The sequence below is a fragment of the Colossoma macropomum genome, unplaced genomic scaffold (assembly GCF_904425465.1).
Source record: "Colossoma macropomum unplaced genomic scaffold, Colossoma_macropomum, whole genome shotgun sequence".
Classification (NCBI taxonomy): domain Eukaryota; kingdom Metazoa; phylum Chordata; class Actinopteri; order Characiformes; family Serrasalmidae; genus Colossoma; species Colossoma macropomum.
In genome coordinates this window covers 47020665-47044157 of record NW_023494789.1, presented here as the reverse complement: position 1 = coordinate 47044157, position 23493 = coordinate 47020665, and the positions used below count along the sequence as shown (strand labels likewise).

Here is a 23493-nt window from a genome sequence, read left to right as displayed (position 1 = left end):
TAATATTGCACTGGGAATGTAGGGTGGGTGTAATCAACTATATACCAAAACCTAAACCTAACCCTCACCGTGATCCTAAACATAACCCTAGTACTAATCCTAACCCTAACTCTGTTGAGAATTAACTGAGTTTCACCAGATAGTTTTTTAATCATTTGAACATTCATAGAAAACTTTATGGGGGCTACTTAGATAAAGTGAGCCCAAAAATTCTTGCTGTTTACTGTGTTTGTGTTTATTTGTTTTCAGTCAAATGTTATGCAGTGTTTTTCTGAAAAACCACTAACTGTCAAGATAAATAGTTTTAAAATTTACTTGGCTGCCTAAGACTTCTGCACAGTAACTGTATCGCTGTTACCAAAAACCCTTGTATCTCCAAAATGGTAACTTTACAGAAAAAGGAAAAAGCCTACTTTAATTTTAATGTAAGTCAGTTTAATAATATTTTTTTCCCAAGTCATTTTGGGCTGTTTCTTTTGGTCCATTCTTCATGAAATTCACACACAGTGTAAAAGAGCAACAGGCATTTTCAAATTATGTCAAACTGAAAAACGTCAAAAATGGAGATACGAGGTTTTGTTCTGACAGCTGCGATATGTGAGTGAGTGAGCTTTTAGACTTGTGGCTGGAGTTTCAAGCATGGGAGATTTCTGCTGTACCTGAGCATGAGGTCTTTGGCCTCAGCCTGCCCTGTCTGTACTCTTGTCACTCCAGTTTAGTGGAAGACTTGGCTTCTCTTAATCTCCCACTGTGTGTAGTTGGGAATATATATGTGTGTGTGTGTGTGTGTGTGTGTATATGTGTGTGTAATCCAACACATAGTAGTGCTATGGCCACTGAAACGATGAGAACATGTGCAGCGTGGCAGCAGATCAATGAGTGCGTGTCGAGCCAGATTAGACCCACTCTAAACAAGATATGACACTGTTCCATTATCCAGGGCACAGAAGAGAGGCCCACAGAGAGAGAAAGAGAGAGGAACAGAGCCACAGCTGTTCTACTACTTCTTCTCAGTTGTTTTTTCTGTGTTTTAGCTCGTATTTCAGACTGGCTCCTTCTCAGCACAGTTTATTTAAAGAGCTGTTTAAAAAAACGGCAGAGGCACTGTAAACACTTTTCCAGATCACTTTGCAGATAATGCCGTAATCTATCTCGGCCTTCTGTTTACCTGAGGAAGAAAGCGTTAACGACTGCGTTTGCGCTCTCGCAGGCCGAGAGCAAAAAAGAGCATGTTCTTTTCGGCACCTCGCGCAGCAGATATCTAAACAGGAAAGCAAACGCCTGTTTCTCATATGTTACAGCATGCTTCGGGGTTTGGGAGTGTCTCTTTCAATCCATCTCCTCTTTTTTTCCTCTCTGGCTTAGCCCATTGCTTCATCATTTGTTTACAAAAATGAGTGGAATTAGCATCCGAGAGCTTAGCGAAGGAGAGAAAAAAAGCCCCTCTCCTTAAAAAGGGCCTAAGTGCACTCTGCAGTGTTTTCACAAGTGTTTTTATCGTGGCAACATCTTGTTTACTTTACTTGCCTGCCCTAAACTGCTTGGAACATGTTAAGAAAACATTTGGAGAGGCTCCACAAAAGCTGTCTTTGTTTAAGCGAGGCTGGGCGAGGGTTCACCCTGCGCAGAGAAGGTGTTAGCGCTCAACGCCGCTAAGCATTCCCACATGCGGCTCCTCCAGTCGGCTGCTTGACGGGCCGGAAGAATCGCAAATGTAACGGCGCGAATACGACCGAATGAAAATAACAAAGAGTAAATCAGGTGGGAAGATAAGGGGCCCCTGAAAGAGCTTCTTTGGGCTGGGACGGAGGGAGGCAAAGGCAGAAGCGTTTAGTCAGCAGAAGCCACTTAGCTTAGAGTAGTGTCGTGAAAAAGGTGAAGCGGCGCGCTAACATGGAGCAGATCTGCGCAGCCCGTGCCAACATCAACAACCCAATACTGGGCTGAGGTGTTGTTTTAAACCCGTCTGTTATTTGTTCTGTCTTTGAAAGAAAATATGACATACCTAGTCGTGCTGTCTCAATAAATAAAAAAGGCGGTGAGTCTAATCTCTGTTTGGGGGCGACTGGGCTGAAAGGAGAGGTGGGTTGCAGGTTTTGGGGAACAGCATGAGCAGCATTACAGGGGTCAGGAAGTCTGACGTCCGAGACTTTTGCAAGGTCAAGGCTGTTGACACTGTAAGCAGTGCCATGCAGAGCTTACTCTGTACAGCTTCTTGTGCATGCAGAATCAGATCTGAGCCTGTCCCCATAAAGCTACTCAGAGCAGGAGTGCTGATCTAGGATGTTCCTGTCAGTAAGGACTGCTACTGAGGTGATAGTAGCCCCTTACGTGAATGAAAGCTAACCCTTGAATGTTGCAAAAAACAGCTTGGTCAGGGTCATAGGTGAGGTAAAGTATGTAAAAATTAATTTTGCGGCCCAAAACTCAGCAAGATTTTTGTAATTCTTTTATTCCAGCACATACATAAACGAAGCTGTTGCATTAACAGGTTAAAAAAACTCTGCATATAAGCCACAGATAGACTTCCATGGATCAATATGTTGAATAAAGAGGCAGCGTCCTAATAAAACCTCCAGCGGTAAACTTTTAATGTATGTTGATGTTACAAGGTTTATTTCAACCAATTTGTCATGAAATGTTTTCAAATGGCTTAAATAATAAAAGGGAAAAAATTAGTGATGATAAATTGGCCAGAAATGTGAAGTAACAGAACAGACATTGATATGTGAAAACTACTGATTTAGTGATTTATTAATAGTTAACCCTGTCATGTTTCATGTTTTGAGATGTGAAATGGCATAATTAGAGAGAATCAGTTTCCCATGAACATTTGCAAAAATGTTGACTTTAGAACTGTTTTTTTTTTCCCCCTTCGCAATGTGTTAACATTTACCGTAGGCCTTGACTCTGTGTGCTTAAAATCAGCTACTGTCAACAAACATTTTAATATGCTAATACTGTGTGTGGACTTTTCCACCCTGAGGCCCCAAAAGAAATGTTTTGCATCTGAGAAAAAACAATTAAAGACAAATATTACCACTAAACAATAAGGATTCTTTGTTTTGATGGCAGATAAAAAAAAAAAAATACCAAGTAATCGATGTTGTTTTCTCTGCTGGGCATATTTGCTCAAGCAAATGTCTCTGTGTCAGTTTGGAACAATAAACAATGGAAGTCATCACAAGTTTGCCCGGTGATTTTTGCGATAGCTGTTTTCTCGGCATGGCCAACGCCACTGGGATCAGAGTATATCATTAAACCTGGAGCAAGAGCATGGCTTGCTTCAATGACATGTAAAATGCTGACTGTTTAAGCGACGTCTATTTAACTTGTTTTATTGTGGCAATTTACATTAGAGGCTGTCATCCTGCCAGGAAGCTTTTAAAACAGCCTTCGCTTGAAGTCCAGATAGTGACACATGCCAGCGCTCATAGTCTCTCCCGATGTCAATTCCACCGTTCATCCAGACCTCCTCTTGTCCAGACACTCTTCCGAGAGGCTGCATTAAGGGCCATTTGAATATTTCATTTCCTATTAATTATGCACTCTTACTCTACATGTCATTAGAAGGAAAGGAGGAGGGGGGAGGGGGGGAAATCATCCAGTGTAACAAAGGATGAAAGGGAGAGGAGAGGGCTCTCCGGGTTCCGTGAACTGCGAATTCCGAAGCATGTCACGTAGGAGGGTCTTCATTGAAAATCCTGTGGCAGTCTTCGCCCATTTCTCTTTTCGGGGTGTGATTCTGGGTGGAAGTATGGAAATATTTACTTGATCTCTCTTTCACTCTCAGCCTCCAACACATCAGCAGCACCTTATTTAAAAAGGCTCGTGCTGAAAGTCGAGAGAACATGAATTCCAGCCTGGTTTAAATCTGTTTAACACCTTAAGCATCAACTGAAATGTGAATCATTGTCAGTTCAATTCAGTTCAATTCAATTCAGTAAGCTTTATTAGCAGGACCATATTCAGTTACAGTACTGCCAAAGCATCATCAAGAAGGAACAAGAAAAAAATGAACATCTAGAACATTACAGAGTATAAGAACTCTTGATTTCATTTGATAGAAGAGTAATTACAGAAAAGAACAGTAAAAATAGCAGTTTGGAATTGAGTTGTAAAGAAAATTAAGAGGAAAAAATAATAAATAATAAAATGTCAATATATACATAAAGGTGTTCACAAACAGGGCAGTTTTAGATATCTTTGTGTGTAGTGTTTGGGTGGGTCACTCACTGTCCCTCATATTGTGGCAGGCAGATATATATCGTGCGGCTAAAGCGCTGCTCTCTCTCTTCTCTCCTAATGGGATGGGCAGTTTGTTATTAGCACAGAAACAGTTAAATTGTGGGTGAATCTTTTCAAATTTCAAAATATTTTTGCATAATTGTTTTTTTCACACTCTGTTAGAAAGTGCAGCTCTGTCTCTACAGTGTTGCTGTTGCATTGCAGACAGAGTCTCTGAGTTTTAGCCAGCCAGGATCTCTTATAGCAGCCAGGCTGTCATTATGAAGCAATGAATTGAAAAGCAGAGGTTGGCAATATGACGAAGTTTATCATTATCATGATAAATTACATCACGATACACTTTTCCAAACACTGTCGGTACATAAAGAACACTGACCAACTGCAGTTTTCATTATCAGGAACATAGTTAGTCCTGTTTATTTAGACTGCATGCAGTGCAGTAAGCTAAACATTGTGTAAAAATCATTGCACTGGTAGTTTTTGATATTTTATGAAATTAGACGTAAAATTTGTATGCGTTATTGCACCAGCAATATGAAGTCATATGAAATATGTTAACACTCATACAAATCCTACTTCCATACATTTGCCTCGTCAACTGCAAAACTTCCCTCGTGTCTATTTCGTCCACTGTATTTAACGTCTGTTGCCTCAGCAACAGTGCTACCACTAGGTAACCGCCATCTTTTAGATTTATTAGGCCATCTCTGCGAGCGCTGGTATCTCTTCTTGCGGCTGCCGCTCCTGTCTGCCAGTGAGTTTTTTGATTTGCTATAAATGGCAAAGATGTGTGCGTGTGGGAAGTAGACAGGCCCGAGCGACGGAATCACACTTTCTTTCTCTCCACCATCGCTCCGGTTCAGCTCCGCCAGCCCCCGCCTGGTGACAGTGACCTACATGGTCAGCAGCGATGCGATATAATTTATGATATATATAATATATTGGATCCATTAGCGGGCATAATGAAGTGGCGAAATGAAAGGGTATTTGTGAAATCAGTTCAAACATCCTGCTCGGCTTATGATTAAATGATTAATGAAATGCCCCTGCATAAGCATTTTTCGAACTCGTAATTCATGCAGAGCCTGATAAAAATCCTCCAATCATATTTCCTTCACTGGCGAAAACCTTATCTCCTCCATTTTATATAAATCACCACAAAAAGAAGGAAAGAGAAAGACTTGCTTGGGCCAGCTACTTATTTAGATTAGTTATAAACGTGGTGGGGGGTGGGGGGGGGTGGTGCGGGAGAAGGAGAAGATCTTGGCGGCATAAAATAATCATGCATAATTATATTCATAATTCAAGTTTATGACAGATTCCATCTCTCTTCTCCTTGTTGTCCTTTGGCTTTTTCTCCTGGCTTCATTTAGGTCCTCTTCATCTCAATGACATAATTAACTGGAAAAGCCACTGAAAAATAAGAAGAATCCATTTACGTTTTGAAAGGGGAAGAAATGGGGTGCAGGAGTAAATGCCAGCCTGATGCACAATATCTATTTCCATCTAAAATTTTAAAATTATTATAAGTAACTTATCAGTTTCTGTAAATATATCTACATTTTTTTTTGTTGGAGAAAGTCATGGTTTTGGACGTGGACATGCCTTCATTTACCTTATAATTACCTTGTAATTTTATGTATGCGTGCCTCTGAGGCCATTTTCACTTTTTTCAACATGGAGAAATAAATGGTCACCCTGCATAACAGGCAGATAATGTAATTCAATATTTTACCATGAAAGTTTTATCAAATGTTTAATAGAGGGCTGTAAAACGTGGTGCTAAAATGAAGTCTGTCTCTCTTTTTCTAGACATCTGAATAACGAGCATGCGCTGGACGACAGGAGTACAGCCCAGTGCCGGGTACAGATGCAAGTAGTTCAGCAGCTGGAACTGCAGGTAACGTCTCGTCTCTCCTCTGTCATCCCTCATTTCATTCCTTCTTTTCCAGGCTCTTCATCAGTCCATCTTCCCCCCTCTGCCCCCTCATCCCACCCACCATGTCTCTTACTCTCTGACCAGTGGCTGAGAGGTTGGGGGGTGGGGGTGGGGCAGGGGAATAAAAATGAAATTATTTTGTACATTTGTGAGTAACTAGTCATTAAAAATGTGTTATGTATGCATGACAGCCAGCCAAAGATATATGGAGAGCCTGGGGCCTTAGTCCAGAAGATAATTACATTTTGAATTTTACTGGGTTTTAAAGTCATTTACGACTTTTAACTATTTGGCACCACAATAAAACATTCAGCGAGACACTGAGAGAGCAGCGGCAGCGGGCGTTCTCCGTGTCGTTCTGCATATCGATCGACAAAAGTTGTTAATGCTGCTCCATTTTATGGAAAAAAAACACACTTTTCATGCATTTCGTAAGTAAAATACTTTTGATTAATACATGCAATGAGTGGTTTTTGCACTAACAGTCGTAATGGCACCTAATGTATATGCATAAGGATATTAGTTATGCATGCATTCAGGGGAGGGAAGGTGATGTTTCCACAGTGACGTTCCATTAGAGCAGATTAGCAGGAACGAGCGAATGCTGCAGCCCTTGAAAATCTTAAGAGCAGTTTAGTGTTCCACACCTAGCACATCCTGCATCTCTGGCAACAACCCCCCAACCCCCGGTTTCACGCATCAATGTGAATATAAAGGGAACAATCGCTTGATTCATCTGTATGTTAATCTACTGTATGCGTCTGTTTATCCAACAATGCAGTCCATTCAAACGGCTCAGCAGTACAAACAAAATTAGGCTTTTATGTGTGGGTTTGGCACACAGAAGAAGTTGAAACCTTGAAGGGGGGAAAAAAAAAGTTCAGTGTGTTTAGAGGGTGTGCCACAGATAGCTTTTAGCTGTGTTAGTTTCTGGCTAGTTTCAGACAGAGAGAAGGAGGGAGGTTAAGAGTTAGGAAGTTAGCAGACTCATCCCCACCCTGTACAAATCTCTATAATGTGAACTGGCATCCACGAAAAAAACAGACTGAAAGGAGGTCAAAGAGAATGAAGTTTGGCTGGAGAAACCCTTTTGGGTGAGGAGTCTCTGATTATGAAGGCTTCTGAGGTCAGCTTCAAGGGCAGTCTGTAAAGCCGCAACGTGTAAGCCTGTCAAATCTTCAACCTCCCACAAGGAGCTGCTTGTTTGTTGTTTGATGTTGCAACGATGAACTACTGCAATTAAAACAGACTGCTCTTTTGCAGAATATGGTCTGCAGCATCACTCATTTGTTCATCTCTTATGTCCTTTCTTTCTTCTTTTGTTCATTAAAGTTAGCGAAAGACAAAGAACGTCTGCAAGCTATGATGACTCACCTACATGTCAAGTCCACGGAGCCCAAACCCACCCCACAGCCAGTGAGTAGCACTACTGTCATCATTTCCTCTCATTTCTCTACATGTAATTGTAAAATAGTTGTGTTTTCACCATTGTGATGCATGCACGCTGTAAGAAAACCACAAAGTGAGCAAGAATTTATTAGAGTGCTGAATTTAGTGCTGCATGACATTGATACAGTTCAATACCACAATATTTTTCCAAATACATAAAAGGTATACTGTGATACTGTTAAATTTCTTTAATAAGGATACTGAAATGCTTCCTTGAGGCTTGTTCTCTATGTTAAAAGAATGTCAAACCTGGCACAGCTTGTTTTGATTAGACCTCATTTGATTAGACACAAACCACACTTTTATTATTATTATTGGTGATACTTTTTACATATTTATGTATTAATCCTTTTATTTTTAAATCAAAACCGCAGTCAGGAAGAGTGCTATTTTCAATTTTAATTATAACCTACATTATTCACAGTTGTCTTAAGTTATAAATGGATAGATTTGCAGAGCTAGTGAACTGGCAGTCTGGCACACCACATTCAGCACTCAAGCCTCAAGCCATAAAGATGGCTATGCTGGTCTTCTGGGCCAAGAAAAAAAGACCCAATTGCAATGCTGGCCAGAAAAATTGCAATTAGATATTTTCCACAAATCATTTAGCTCTATGTTTATTTATTGGTCATTCAAGAAATTCACCAAAAAGATTATGTAAAACAAATAAACAATAAATAAATAAATAAAATAACTGCTTGGCATGGATATAATTCTGATTATATATCAAATATATCGTTAAAAATATTGCTGAAACAGAAGAGCAGTATCACAGTATGTCTATCACTTCATACGGGTATAGTCGATGTATCACCCAGCTCAAGCTGCAGCCATGGCTTTTTGTAATATCATCAATTACCCTCATAGCCAATCCAACTCAATACTAGTGTTATTCAGTGAATGCAGGAACTCTTTGCTGGATAGAAGTGTAAAAAGACTTGTAAAAATGCCCCCCTCTTTTCCTCTGTAGTACTCTAATCATTTATTTACAGCAGGAGGCTCTTCTTCTATTGACAGGCTGCAGGGCTAAAAAGTTGAAACGCGGTGCCCGGAGACAGCGCTGGACAATAGCCTGCTCGCTAAAGCCTTTGTCTCACAAACACATACAGGCATAGACACCCACACACCCACAGATTGTGTGGATTAGCGTGTGCCCAGGCACAGTGACACGGGACCTTTGTGTAGAAAGAAAGTGAAAGCATTGTTAGCTCGCTACCACGTCCCTCAGGGGATGTAGGACCTACGTGTGAGGAAGCAGGGTGAAACGACCCAGTTGAGGCGGATTACTGTATTACTCAGCTGCCTTTTTATCCAGGTGGTTAGAGACGATTGCACAGAACAGATACAGGCACATAGCAGACTTTTAATTTGTTTACTTTTTTTTTTTTTTAAACCCAGTTTTTGTCAAGTAATAGAACTAGACATGCCCTGTGGAGAAAAAAAAACATTCATTTTGAAAATGTTTGTTTTGTTTATTCATTTTAGAAAATGTATTAAGTCTGCCCAGTTGTACACATTAAAATATTAGATGTTTTTGTGCAGTCGCATTTATTATTCTGGCACATTAATCTCATTCCAAAAAGTAACTTCTTATTTATCAACAATTCATGGATTTTAAGGGAAGCATCACCTCGGGCTAAGCCTGTTTATCTGCGTGTGTCTGTGTCTGTGTGTTTACCATTGAGAGTGTCACTAAGCATTCTTGTCAGAAATCTGACCTTTTCACTGTCCATAATTAAGGCCAGCTTTTTTTCTCCTTCTTCTTTTTTCTTTTTGTTTATTTCTTTAGCAGCTTGGAGAGTCAAAGCCAGTATAATTAGATCACAAATTACCATTTAATTAATTTCTGTGTGAAGTCTCATTTTTTGCGGGCGTGCTGGAAAGCACCCAAATGGTAAAGGAAACAAAGAGGAGGCCATTACGCGGCTGTCTGGCCTATTGTGGGGGCTCCTCGCCATTTGTGATGGAGGAATATGGATGAAACAAAGCTAGCTAATCCAGAGCGTGAGTGCGTGTGCTGTACGGACATATCTGCTCTTGGAGGTGATGTTTTTCAGCTACATAAAAACACTCGTGCACGCAAGTTAATCATGCATATGACTGTCATTATTATATATAGAACTGTTAAATAAATATGGCTCAAGTGATTATTTTAAAGCCCTTAATTTGGCAGTAGATATCCATGTAAATCAAAAAATATCCCATAATTCACACGACAAAGGATTTTGTGCACCTCTTCCAGATGTAACAAGAGCAGAAAATGAAAAAAGGCTGTACGGAAACCCATTAACTGCTTCAAAAAAATATGCATGGTGACAATGCCGTGTCAAGGATGAATCATTCGTTAGCAACAGCCCTCCGCGTTTCTTTATTATATACCTGTCCATCAAACGGGGCATCAGGATGGTAATGAGTGTTAATAGGCTATGTGGTAATTGTGCAGGCCGCTCTGTATCTGTGGGCTGATGCTGGGGGAGGGGTTGGGGGGGTTACATGTTAAACACTGTCTGTTAGCTTTCACCTGCCTTGCCCCCCGTCTACACTGTCAGCAGCGCCATTATCGTGCAAAATTAGACATCTGATACCTCCAAAGCAATTGACAGCCTTGACATTTCATTAATTTGTTAGCACAATCCGTGAACAGTTGCGGCCCGTCGGCCAAAAATCCGCCTTCTCGCGCCCTCTTGCGCTGTTTCTCTGTTTCCCTCCCCCTCCCTCGCTATAGACCTCACAGAAATCATGTTTAATTTGGAAACATGGCCTCCTTTGGCAAATTAGCAATTAGAACAATTTGGTGAGGGAAATATGTATTTGTGTCATTAGCTGCTGCACACACACACTCTCACAAATTAATACTAAGAGCACCGGGTCAGGCTTGAATTTTCCACTCCAGTAGAAAAGCAGCATCGAAAACCCAGCACAGCTGCTGGGAGATCCACTGTACCACTTAGAGCTCAATGCTTAATTAGTTTACCTTATAGCCATTATTACTAATAACCCTCCTCCCCATCCTTTTGTTTCCACTTGATAAAGGAGGGAAGAACCCTCTTTCTCCAGAATGTTCTGCACTCATCTTTTGCCAGCCCGGTCCTGCTGAGGAGGGTCACTTAGATGTGGCATTTAATCATGGTATCACCTCCATAAGTAGCCACTAATTAGGGTCCTTCTAATACAGTTGCAGCCTGTAATTAGTCTAGTTTGGCCTCTCTGTCTCTGGCTTATTAGGGGCCTCTCAGGGGTGGGAAACAAACGCTGTCAGCCGCCAAGACTGCTTCTGCCTACATTACTGGCCAAAGCTCAGGCAAGAGAGGTAGAGATGCCAGCAAATCAAACAAAAGGGACAACAGGGAAGATGCCTCTGCATCGCTCCTGTAAACATAAAAGGTGGAGAGAGTCCACGCAGAGCACCCCATGTTTACGAACATCTGTAAACCGGTGCTCCACCCACACTCCTCAGAGCTCCTGAGGTGGATTCAAGGGCATGTTCGCAATTAGCGGCAGCGCGCTGGTGTGTATCATTCCGCAAAGCCAACCAGTGATTAACACTCCAATCCTGTCTCTTTTTTTTGTTCTGTGCCTTTCAGCTCAACCTGGTTTCCAAGTCCGCGCCTGAGGCCTCGCCGCCCCTCAGCCTGCCCCAGACGCCCACCACACCCACGGCCCCTCTCACGCCCCTCTCCCAGGCCCACTCGGTCATCACACCCACCAGCTTACACACTGTGGGGCCCATCCGCAGACGTTACTCTGACAAGTACAACATGCCCATATCCCCAGGTAGCCCTTTCTCATAGATTTTGTTGCTCACAGGGTTTCTGGGCTACAGGCGCAAACCTCTGAAAAGCTCTTAAACTTCCACCAATTTTTCAAATTTTCTGCATAATTCCATTGTTGAGATTTCTTTACAAAACGTTCTCATAGGAAATAAAGGCTAAGATGTCCACAATGCAGTATAGGCATTTTGTTTGTTATCCAAAAGATGTTTTCTGTTCGTTTACATGTAATCCTGATCATGGTAAAATAGCGGTTTATTTTGGTATTATTTTGCCTTACAATACCCTGCATGTACCCCTCCACTTCTCAAAACAGTGTCTTAACAGTCTTAACAATTTCATGTAATAGCTTTCTGTGAGGGAGCTTTGAAAGCATAATTCCTATCACCACCGCTGTGAGCAATTCTGACTTGGTACTTTTCTTTAGAACCGTGCTTTTCACATCAAATGACTATGAATGACTTTGTTTACATCTTGACGATTTAGTTATGCAGAAATTATGTATATCGCTGTTGTCGGAAGAAAGCCTCGTATCTCCAAAATGATAACTTTACAGGTGAAGGAAAAAACATACTTTACTTTTAATGTAAGTCAATGGAACCAGACTTCTTTCCAAGTTATTTTGGATGATTTCTTTTGGTCCATTCATCATGAAATTTACACACAGTGTAAAGGGCAACAGACATTTTCAAATTATGTCAATAACCGAAAAACGACAAAAATGGAGTTGCAAGGTTTTGTCCCGACAGCAGATATATATATATATATATATTTAGTATAATGTATAATAAGTATAATGATTTGCATTGTTGTAATTTTAAGAATGTTGTTTGTTACAGATATTGTTCAAAACAAGGAGTTCTACATGAATGCAGATGTACGTCCTCCGTTCACATATGCATCGTTAATACGGCAGGTACGAACTTGTTCCCTGGGTATTTATCCCTCCACAGCTTTAATGCATCCTCACTGCATTCCACATAAATATTCACTATGCACACATACCACTTTTTTTTTTTTGACCTTTTTACTTTTTCCCCCTGAACCTACCCAGTTAAATTTCAAATACAATTTAGCCCTGTGACACATGATTAACCATCTGCAAATGGGCGCAAGGGTACTCACCAGTCAGAGAGCAGGGTGTGGGAGAAAGGGGAAAAAACTCATATATAACAATTGCTTTTGATGAAGCATTACAGCCAGTGTGATTATTATGAAATTCATTTCACACAACAGCGGGGCTGCAGCGTCTTTAAGATGCCCAGTCAATTATCGGAGCCAGCCTGCTAATCTGCCATCGCACAAGCATTAATCTGGGCTTGGGGATAATTGCCGTGCTGTAATCTGGCCCCAGCGAAATAGTTTTCGCTTGTTCTGGTCGCTTAGCGGAAAAGGATGTATTCAAATCGCGGCATTTGAATAAGGCCGCGCAAAAAGCGTTCGGTAAACAAAGTAGCTGGTAGCTGGGAGCGGATCAGCACAGACCTGTTTTACATGCTCCATTAAGGGGAATGTGGCCTGAACACACAACCCCCATCTCCCTTTGTTTAAGCTAGGGTTTGAAACGGAAGTGGAAAATGAATTGTTGCTTATCAGCACTTGTGTGGATGTGTGTTTGTGTGTGCGTTTTTTCCAGGCAATACTCGAGTCACCGGAAAAACAGCTAACACTAAACGAGATATACAACTGGTTCACGCGAATGTTTGCATATTTCAGGCGGAATGCAGCTACGTGGAAGGTAATTTCTTATTTCCATTTCTTATTTCCTGCTCTCTCCTTTCTGGCCTGATTTAATGTACATTAATGAGGACTTCATTCCATTCTAATTGCATACAACACTGTTCAAGTTCAAATCAGTCAGTCTTCTGAAAACATATGTTCAAGACATGGCAAAAAATTAATCAAATTCAGTGCTGAGTTTGTTGAAAGTTTATAGCTTGACTTTGATCCAACTCCATCCTGAAGGGCTGTTTGATGATTTCCTTGCTCTAACACATTTACTATACCTGGTAATTAACAATAGTAATTAGAATCAACTGTGCTGAGAAGAGAGATCACCAAGCCCTGCAGGACGAGTCTGCACCTCTGTATTAAGGAGGTGCCAGTGAGACATGGCAAAAGAAAAACCACCAGTAGGATTTAGGGATCATAGAACTTCTACTGGACCACACACACCAGATGGAGTAAAACCAGATGGAGATAAAGAAATAGAATGTGAAATTAAGACCGAAAGGGAGTAAAAATGTGAAAAAGAGAGAGTGAGAGAGAGACAGAGAGAGACAGGCGCCCTTAACTCTCTGCTTCAGTAGTCACTGACAGCTCTTCCACAGGGGCGCATTGTAGTAATAAACACCAACTCCCACACCAACACAGAGAAAAGGTCACGTGCAGTACACATGTGGAAAAATCTCATTTAATACAAAGATATTCAAAGCCTAATAAGACCAAGCCTTAGATTATCTGGAATCTTCCATTGTGTTTCAGTCTCTGTACCAAAACAGAGAACACATTTTATGACTGCATTTTTCCTCCATTCAAATTATCATGAAAAAATAGCATTTTCCAAATATAATTTAATTTAATGATCCTTAGAAGGAGCTGGAAAAGGGGCCCTCTCATTCGAGTTTATTTTAAAAAAGTATTTTTACGTTTACTCTGGACACTTTTCAGTAGCTTTGGGGGAAATCTGGTCATTTGAGTAGGATGTTTTCCTCTCGCCAGCATTTTTTTTTGTATAATATTTGCATTGAGCTCAAGCGTTCGAGTTTCCGCTTTGCATCGAGGCAGGAAATGATGAACTATCTCCTACTTTTACCACAAGCGAATGATAAAGCACTGTGCTGACAAGCCTGCCACGCACAGCCATTTGTCAATGAGTGCTTTATTTACTAAATATTGCTTGCGTACAGTACAAATGGACCTGATGAAAGGTAAATTATGAACACGCAAACAGTGAAGCATGTTATAATTGTGTAGTTTCCCCTTATTGTTCAGCTTCAGGGGCTGAAGGCGCAGCTAAGAGTGACGGGCCAAAAAGTCGTGTTTATTTGACTAACTGTTTGTGCAGTCTGGAATTTTGTTTGCAGTCTAAGGTGGTCCATTACAATTGGCCCCCTGATCACTGGTTCCTTTGTACTTTTAATGTTTGGAGGAAGAAGGTGGAAGCCATATGTCTAACTTGACTGCGTTTAGGAGTGATTCCAGTGAAAACATGCAATAAAAGAAAGTCACATTATTGAAACCCATGTTATGGAGTGCGGCTGTATGTTTGATTCACTTCTCTTTGCACTGATAGACCTTTTCTCTTCTTTTACACCAACTGCAGAACGCAGTCCGGCATAACCTTAGTCTTCACAAGTGTTTTGTGCGAGTAGAAAACGTTAAAGGGGCGGTATGGACCGTCGACGAGCTAGAATTCCAAAAGAGAAGGCCTCAAAAGATCAGCGGGTAGGTTCCTCCCCCCCCCCTCGCATAACCTGGCTGGCCATTCCTGTCTCTCTGCTGTTGATCAATGGGATGCGATTCCATGTCATCATCTTGTGTACTGTGCTGCCTCGCTGACCCCCTTTGCTAGTATTGGCGTGCATCTCTACCCGGCTAGTGCCGCTTGCTGGGTCCCACAGTGGCTTGTGCTTGGTCATGCATTCCCTATCCCTCTCACATGACCATTTTCTGTCTGTCTGTCTGTGTGTGTGTCTGTCTGATCATTGCATCTGCCCTGGCTGCTTCCTTCCCTTCCCCACCTCACTTGGTGCCCCTTCATTTCCCAGGGTGCTGTGCGCACCAATCTCTCCCTACATAAGTGCTTTGTAAGAGTCGAGGATGACTTTGGGTCCTTTTGGACCGTAGACGACGAAGAGTTTAAAAGGGGCCGCCACGTACAGCGAGGTCGCCCACGGAAGCATGTCCTCGACGACAACTTTGACGAGCTACTCGTACAGTAAGCACCGCCCCCCCCTGCCCCGCCCCCTCCAACTACATCCTTGCATGCTTTGCTTCTGTGTGCCATATGCTCATCTTGTATGTAGCTTTTCATATGCCCCATTAATAACCCTGCCTTTTTCTATGCTATGTGAAATGATTCTTCAGACTTAATGTGGGTAATCTGTGATGCAGAATCTGATGAGATTAGAGTCTGGCAATACATTTGTAAATATTGATTTTGTATACCTTTTATTGGACATTAGATTGCTGTCTAAATATGAGTCCTGAGTAGCCATTAATCCTCACACAGTTGAAGTACTATTCAGTGTTTCCTTCATATATTGGAAACTCTCCTTAGTGATTTATCAATACATGCTTTTTCTCAGATTGTTGATACTCCTCGAGTCCACATAAGTGACGACCGAGAGTGTAGCTTTGCCAAGGTGAATGATTGCTTCCTCTTCTCTTGGTGCTTTTAGACTGAACTGTTTGTGTTCTGTGTATGTGGTCATTTCTACAGAAGTCCAGCTCTAGTGAAAAATATTCAGACCAATCTGGGATATGGTCCTGCCCTCTCAGCTGCCTTCCAGGTAATACAAAAAGCATCTGTCTAGACGCTTTAAACTTGAATGATTTCTGTTTTTTCATGCAGGCATTCAATGATTTTCCTGGGCTATAGTTTAGAGGAAAAAGCCACTAGTTTTCTTTCCTTCTTGGTAAAGACCAGTGTCTTTTTCCATAATCCTAACTGGGCTTACTACTTTTCATTAATTATCAGCAAATTATAAGCATTAATTACCAGCTGCGAGATGCAGATCACTGCATGAACGTTTTCCTCTCCTTCCTGACTCTTAAATTCCAATTCTGCACATCTCTTGTCAGGCTTCAATGGCAGAAAACAACATACCTCTATACACTACTGCTTCCATCGGAAGCCCCACTCTTAACTCGCTTGCCAACGCTATCCGAGAGGAGATGAATGGGGCCATGGACCACGGCAACAGCAACGGTAGTGACAGCAGTCCCGGACGCTCCCCCCTGCCAGCTATGTGAGTATTTTACACCCTTAGCTCTCGCACAGTATTTGTGTATGCTTGCATTTCTTTAAGTATGTAAAGGTTTCATAGTTAAGGTGCCTCAAAATGGTGAGCAAAAGCACAGAAGGTTTTGATGCAATGAAAATTCCACTCAACACCCACTATATAAAATAACACAGACACATTCAGTACATGAAGGAAGTTCAGCTCACAAGCTGTTGTACTCTGCTCGAGACCCAGTGCTGACTTCTTCAAAAGGAAACTCCACCTTTTGGAAAGTCCTTAGTCTGGGGCGGATCATAAAGAAAATAGCCTCTCTCGCTCTCTCTCCCTCTGTTATTTCAAGCGCTGAGTTTATAAATTCCCTTTTAGCAGAGGTCAATAATGTGCACTGTACTGTGCTGTGTTACTTCATAATTATTGCCTCCATTTTGTTTAAATATTTACAAAAGTCGTGAATAGAAGATGACAGAGCAGCCCTCTTTTCTGCACCCGTACGAGACTAACAACACGTCCGAAAAGCCTCTAAGCAGTTGAGAGAAAAACAATGAGAAAAGGAGGGAAGCTACGGAACGTGCCAAGATTTCCATGTAGCTAAGCTGTGGTTAGTCTGAAGACCGCATCTCCCTATACACTTGCTGTATAGGAGTGACTGCTGAAAGTTGTTTGATGCCTAAAAAAATATGGCGCAGACGGCACAGGCTCCAGATGTTGGTGGACAGATCGCTGATTTGTTGCTTGGCGAGATTTATTGGCGTTTGTGTAAAATATCTGGGAGCAGGAGGGGAATTTCAGCACAAAAAGCTGAAAAAATGAGCACCACAGTAATGAACTTGTGGAGTTGTGGGGGAGAAAAGTGCTTGTGCTAATCATTGGGAATATAGCTGCAGGCATGGCTGCATAGCAGGATAGGTGAAAAAAAACAGGATGGTATGCTAGCCTAGAGGCTGTCTGCCTTTTAGCCTCTATATCACTTTTTCCCCTCTCTGGGCACATTCACTAACTTAACTGATAAACAAAAAGTATTCTTAAATGGGTACTTAGGCCCAAAATGTGAAAAGATTAACTCCCAAATCTCACCAAAATCTCACCAAATCTCTTTTTTAATATTGATTACATACCAATTCCATTCATGTCTTGGTGAAATATATGGCAATTTAATGTTATTGATTTATGATTTAAATTACCTTTAAAGATGCAAGTAAAATATGAACTGTCCCATCTTTGGACACAAGACTTTACACATATAATAACTGTATTATCTTTTAAGTGCATAATGAACAACCACAGGCAAACTAACTTGTGTACAGTTTTGTTCATTTGTCCTAGCACTGGATCATTGGCAGGCACAAAAAACAAGTGCTAAGCACTCAAGCCGCTTACTTAGATAAGTGTCCATCACACCGGTCTGGGGCTTTTTGCATTAGAGATGATAAGGGCAATTCATTTTCTCTCCCTATGTAGATACTCTGCAATCACTGGCTTCAACCTTAATTACAAGCACAGGGAATGCCAAAGCAGCGTGTGGTTCACTAGCATAATAATAACAATTTCATGTTTGCCCTGCAGCTAGAGATTGAGAACCGGAGGCAATGGGACTCGTGGAGTTACTTTGATCTGAAACCGATAGAACGGGAAGAGTTTGCTCCGTTTTTATTATTCACTCCCAAATATGGTGTTTCATTAGCATAGCAGTCTCCTTACTGACTCTGGCTGCACAAAGCTTGTATGAGAAGAACTTTTTTCCCCCCACTCCCAGACTGATTGGAAAAAGAAGTGGAAAAAGAAAAAAAAACAGTTTGTCACTAATTAACATTTGCCAAATGTGCAGTACCAAAGGCACGTAGTTTACAGTGCATTCGCAACACTGATTAACTCTGAGATTCTCCTACAGCTACTTCTAATATTTCTTCTCTTTTTCCCCCCTTATTCTCCTCCACTCCAGTCAGGGCTCGCGTTCTAGCTCGCTGTCCCCGCAGTGTTTCTATAATGAGAAATTTGGCAGATCTCATCTCTGTGGAGAATCCCTTGCCCAGACTGTGGGCCGGGGGGTTCATGTTTTTCCTTGTTTACAACTGACAGCGTTATTATTCTCGTAAGGGCTCTGTTTCTTATCACCCTGCGTTTGTGTCGAGCCTGCTCGTCACCCTCCCCACCGAAACCCCCCCTTCACCCCACCTCCCCCGTTTTCTCTCTTGCCTCCCTGCCAGCGCTTTTCTTCCTCCCTTATTGACACTTTGGTGAGGAGCCGCATTCATTTTGTGCGCATTTAAAGCGTGCGTGGCTCTGTCTGCTCGCCGTGTTGTTGTGGGCTGCCAGCTTGAAGTTGATTAATGACGGAACCTCGCGCGGGGTCGTCCTCCAGGGACCCGCCTCGCAGGTTGTGCATGTTAACGAGCGGGAAGAGGAACACACAGCGCGCTGATCCAACGCCACCGGGTGCCTGACAGACGGCCCCCTCTCTCTCTCTCTATTCTCTCTTTTTGCTGCTACTCGCATTCGCCCGCCCGCTCGTCGGAGTCCATTCTCTCCTCTCCACGTCACACGTTGTTAATCTCCCTCATTTATCAATTCCAAGTGAATACCCCTGTTGTTGGGTAGTTGCGGAAAATAAAGCGCCCAGGTTTCCACTGGTGCTGGAAAAGCTGAAAGGCGACTGAAGTTATCAGGAACACCAGTGTGCCATCCCTGTTAGTGTTTCATTAAAAGGACAGTCATTTGTTCCTCTATTCTGTCCCCCCACCCGCCACTACACACCGTCCGTGCACAGTGTGTCTTTTAAAGATGAGAACGGAGGCTTTGTGGAGAAAAATAATAATAACCTTGGCCTGTTGCCTGTGTTCCTTCCATCTGCAGGCATCACATTAGCGTTAAAGAAGAACCACTGGACCCAGAAGAGCATGAAGGCCCTCTGTCCCTGGTGACGACAGCCAATCACAGTCCAGACTTCGACCACCACAGAGATTACGAGGACGACCACGGGAACGAGGACATGCTGTAAGGCCTCTTTCCCTCGGGTCTTCCCCGGAGGGGCCAAACTTAAACTGAAATCATCATCAAGACCACTCCAGGCCTAGCAAGCCCAAGGCTGGATTCCCAGTCCTTTTTGTTGACAGCTATAAAATAGTTCTGATTTACTCTTAGTGCCATTAAACATGAGATAAACATGATATGAGAAAAAAAAAGAATCTATTCCACTTGGGAGTATTTTTGATTTGTTTCTACTTTTTGGGTTTAAAGACAAGACCAAGTGCATAATTTCTACTCGCGTTCGATAAGGAGCCATTTGGTACTTGGGGACTACATCTTCACATTGCCTGGCCTGGTGAGACCAGAGTGGACACACATGTGAAAGCGTTCGCAGAGAAAGACTGCCTGACTGCCCTCTGAGTCTGCGTAACACTGATTACAAAACTACAGAGGAGCACACACTCAGATTATTAGCCCCCAAATGGACGTCCTTCACCCAGAGCGTGTGCGCAAAGGTGTATGTGAATTTAGTTAAATGTCACTGCCTTCAAGTCATCTTAGGTTTGCTTCCGTCACCACTGGGAGATATTCAGTAAGTCTGGTGGTTTGAGGGCAAATAATAAAAACTTTGTGTCCCCTCTGTTGTTCTATGCTGTTATTTGCTATATTATTATTATTATTTTTTTTTGTTTCCTGAAACTGATCAGACCTCATGCCCATTGTTGTGGAGATTCTGTACGATCAGCACTTGATAATGAATGTGTATAGTTTCTTTCCGTGGTGTTTAATTCCAATTTTCCTTTCCATTTTTTTTTCAAAAAGAGGAACAGAATGTCACATTTTACCATGTAGTATTTTTCTGTCATTTATTCCTCATTTCAGATCGCCACCTCACTGTCTCAGACGTACACATACACATACAGACAGACACAAGCAGTTGAAGTCCATCTGCAAATGCACTACTCGTAATGAAGGCTCTCTTTCCACGCATCAATGAAGTTTAATTTTCACAAGGGAATGAATGACAGAGAAATCAACGCAGGTTACGACTTATCATTATAAAATTATACTTTCAAAAATCCTCCCTTTTGTGGCAGCGTGTTAGCTGCAACCGAATCGCTGATCAAAAACGCTGGTGTGAAGGGGGGAAAAAAATTAAATGTCAGAATAGAGGAGGAAGCAGCAGCCAAGAGATAATAGTTAGACAAAAACTAATTGTGATTCCCAAACGAAACTGTCAGCATAGATTAAACTTTCATTTCTTTACTTTTTTTTCCATTCTGTAATTTATGGACTGTCTGGCAATGCTAGAAGACTTTAAAGTGCATTCCCTGTTGTTTTAATGTCTCGTTTCCCCACATCACTAAGCAGCCCACTCCCTATGTTATTAGCAGTTATTATTAATTACACATGGGATATAAAGGTTAAAGGGATTACAAGCCAAGGCTGGCATTAGAGGCCTTGACCACTGAGCATTACAGCAAAGGGGGCAGCCCACTCTAACCACATGCATCTAGCCGCATTACCTTGGAAGTCAGTACGAAGTTGGTTCCACACTCACATTAGACATTAGTCAAACCCAAAAAGAACCGGGGGGGGGGGAGGACTGCAATAAGCAGCGGCTCTGATTCCCAACTGCCTGCAGTTTCAAAGTTAAAGAAAAGAAAAAGTAAGACTAAGAAACTGAGAATTATAAGGCTCATCCAAATTTTGCATATTGATTTATGACTGCAACCACTTTCTTTTTATTTATTATTTCCATTATTGTTATTGCTTTCATTTTTACTCTTTTAAGTTGTTGATGTGTCCGTTATCTGTGACTACCAAAGATAAACTACGAGTTAAAAAAAGGATTTTCTGTGTTCCATGCAATAGAAAACAAGGCCAAATATCCTCTGCATTCTCCTGCTGGATGCAAAAGAGTAGACAACACAGTTTTGCTTACGGTGAACGAATTAGCGAGCTGTTCGACTTTTACTGAAGTTTAAAGCCAAAGGGGTTGTTCAATGGGCAGCTGCAAGTCTTTGCCTTTGACCAAAATAGGAGAGGATAGGCAGAGACTGGGACAAACACATGACCATATCATAGAAATGCTGTCGTTGGGCCAATGTAAAGTTAAAAAGGAGCATTCTACCAGGAAATGACGGCTGTAAAAGAAATTCACGGATGAATTTGTCTGGAAACTAGGTTCACTGTTGTCACGGTGTGACTAAAATGCAGAAAGGGGAAAAGGTTTGCATACCACAATGTGAAAAGAGATATATACTTCAAACTGGACCACACAATGATGACATTTTGTTTTGTTTTATTTTATTTTAGGGTTGTCTTTTTATTTTTTTTCTCCTCTGAAAAAGATTGTATGCCACTTACTATGTGAATCCAGTCAGATTTCCTTTTGTTCTTTGTTAACCATGGTAAACGCTTTATGATTGTGTTTTAGGTTCTGTCAACTTATTACTTTTTATATTAAAAAAACACTCCTGTCAACTAATAAGCTGGGTACAAGGTACTTTAATGGCAATTACTTTTTTTTTCCTTTGTAAACTCAACCATGCATTTCCTATGAGTAAGTATGGCAATCTGTGGTTCATGAAAAAACAAAAATAACAATGAAAAAGTACATCCAGGCAGCTGTGGATCAGGCTTGGGCAGCCAGAGAGGAATTATGAGAAAGATATGCATTCATCCAAAGCCTATCTCTTATGAGTTAGCTTGACATTCTAGACCAAGGGGAGGGAGGGAACAAGCAGGTAGATAAGATCATTCTCCGCATGTGTAGCTCGACATTACTAAAGTAAAGCAGCATGAGAAAACTGTTAGTACGCATACCTCAGTTCAAACCTATAGGGAATGATTAAACAAAGAGGAAAAAAAAAAAAACATACCATTTCACTCGGTTGCACTTAGTCGTATGTCCTGCATGTTTAGTCTAAAACTGTAGCAAAGGATATTTTAAGAAAGAGTTAAGAAAAAAAAAAGATATAAAAATGCAAAAAATCAATTTGTTCACACATTTTTTTTTGTTTGTTTGTTTAGCAAACCAATCCAAACCTCAGGCCTTTTTTTAAATCTTTAGAAAAGTTGCTCACTTTTCCTTTTTTTTCCCCTTTTTCCAAACATGGTATGCTGTCTTAGAGACTTCGCTTTTGTGGGCTTTTATTCCATTAGGTTGTACATACATCACATTATAACCCTGTGTTCTTTTGTTTTCTTTTTCTTTGCTCTTTTCGAAGAACAAAATGTTTGTATTACCATGTTTGCTTTATCGCAACTGCTTTGTATTGACTATTAAAAAAAAAAAGACACAAAGCAATGACAAACTGCTGTATGTATTGGAATAGCAAACTGTGCTGCAAATATATTTAACACCGTAATCCTTGCTTTTTACAAAAAAGAAAGTCAGACATCTGTGAGAGGGGAGAGAGAGGGGTGGGAATGAGTTTGGGGATAATCCCAGATTTTTGGATTTTGAAAACTGTAAAATAGAAAACAGGCTTGTCCGTTATCATTGACCTAAGCATTTTGTACAGAGCTTCTCTTCTTTGTGTTAAGCTGTTTTTGATACTTCCTTCTTTAAGCAGTCCAGCCTCTGCCTTCTGCGGCTGTCTGGTCTAGATTATGAGCTCAGAGAAAGAGCAGACAGGTGTATTTCCTCAAAGGGAAATCTCTTGCATGACTCACGACATACAGAGCTGTGGTAAAGTGGTTGGTAATATATCGTGGTGTATCTAATATTTTATATAAAACAGGAAAAAGACAAAAATATTGCAGTGCCAAGATATAAAGACTATGTTACGTTGCTATCTTTTTCATCTGAGCCCATTCATGCAAGTTTAGGTGAAATAACTGCAGATTTGTTTTCCTGTTTTTAGTATTTTTAAAATGTTGAATATATTTTTATCACCGTTATGTTCTTTCTAATTGTATAGCTAGGTAACCCAAGCACATTAAGTGAGTATGGTATTTTACATTGAGCACATTTAAAGGTTGAAGCACTGAACATCACAAACTGTTTTTTTTCTCCTTTGGCATCCTCTCATTGCGTTAAATATCAAAAGGTGCAAATGTCCCTCAACCTCTGTGTGCTTGATTAAGAACGTCTCCTCTCGCACCGCACTCAACCCCTTCATAATAATTCTGCCCTGATTACGTAGAT

At 41.3% G+C, this 23493-nt stretch overlaps 1 protein-coding gene across 9 annotated transcripts in view; it reads left to right on the top strand.

Moving 5' to 3' along the window:
• foxp1b (forkhead box P1b) overlaps positions 1-20992 on the top strand; it is a 285913-nt gene extending 264921 nt beyond the window's left edge. For 5 of the 9 annotated variants that reach the window (XM_036571534.1, XM_036571535.1, XM_036571537.1 and 2 more), the window contains 9 exons: positions 6061-6148; positions 7520-7603; positions 11221-11410; positions 12246-12322; positions 13043-13144; positions 14732-14853; positions 15851-15920; positions 16213-16379; positions 19224-19368. In XM_036571534.1, coding sequence (XP_036427427.1) covers positions 6061-6148; positions 7520-7603; positions 11221-11410; positions 12246-12322; positions 13043-13144; positions 14732-14853; positions 15851-15920; positions 16213-16379; positions 19224-19368 — 1045 coding nt within the window. Of the gene's footprint in view, positions 1-6060; positions 6149-7519; positions 7604-11220; positions 11411-12245; positions 12323-13042; positions 13145-14731; positions 14854-15850; positions 15921-16212; positions 16380-19223 lie in introns of all 9 variants that reach the window. The other 4 variants (XM_036571539.1, XM_036571533.1, XM_036571542.1 and 1 more) reach the window with 1 other exon arrangement.
• The last annotated feature ends 2501 nt before the right edge of the window (positions 20993-23493 follow it).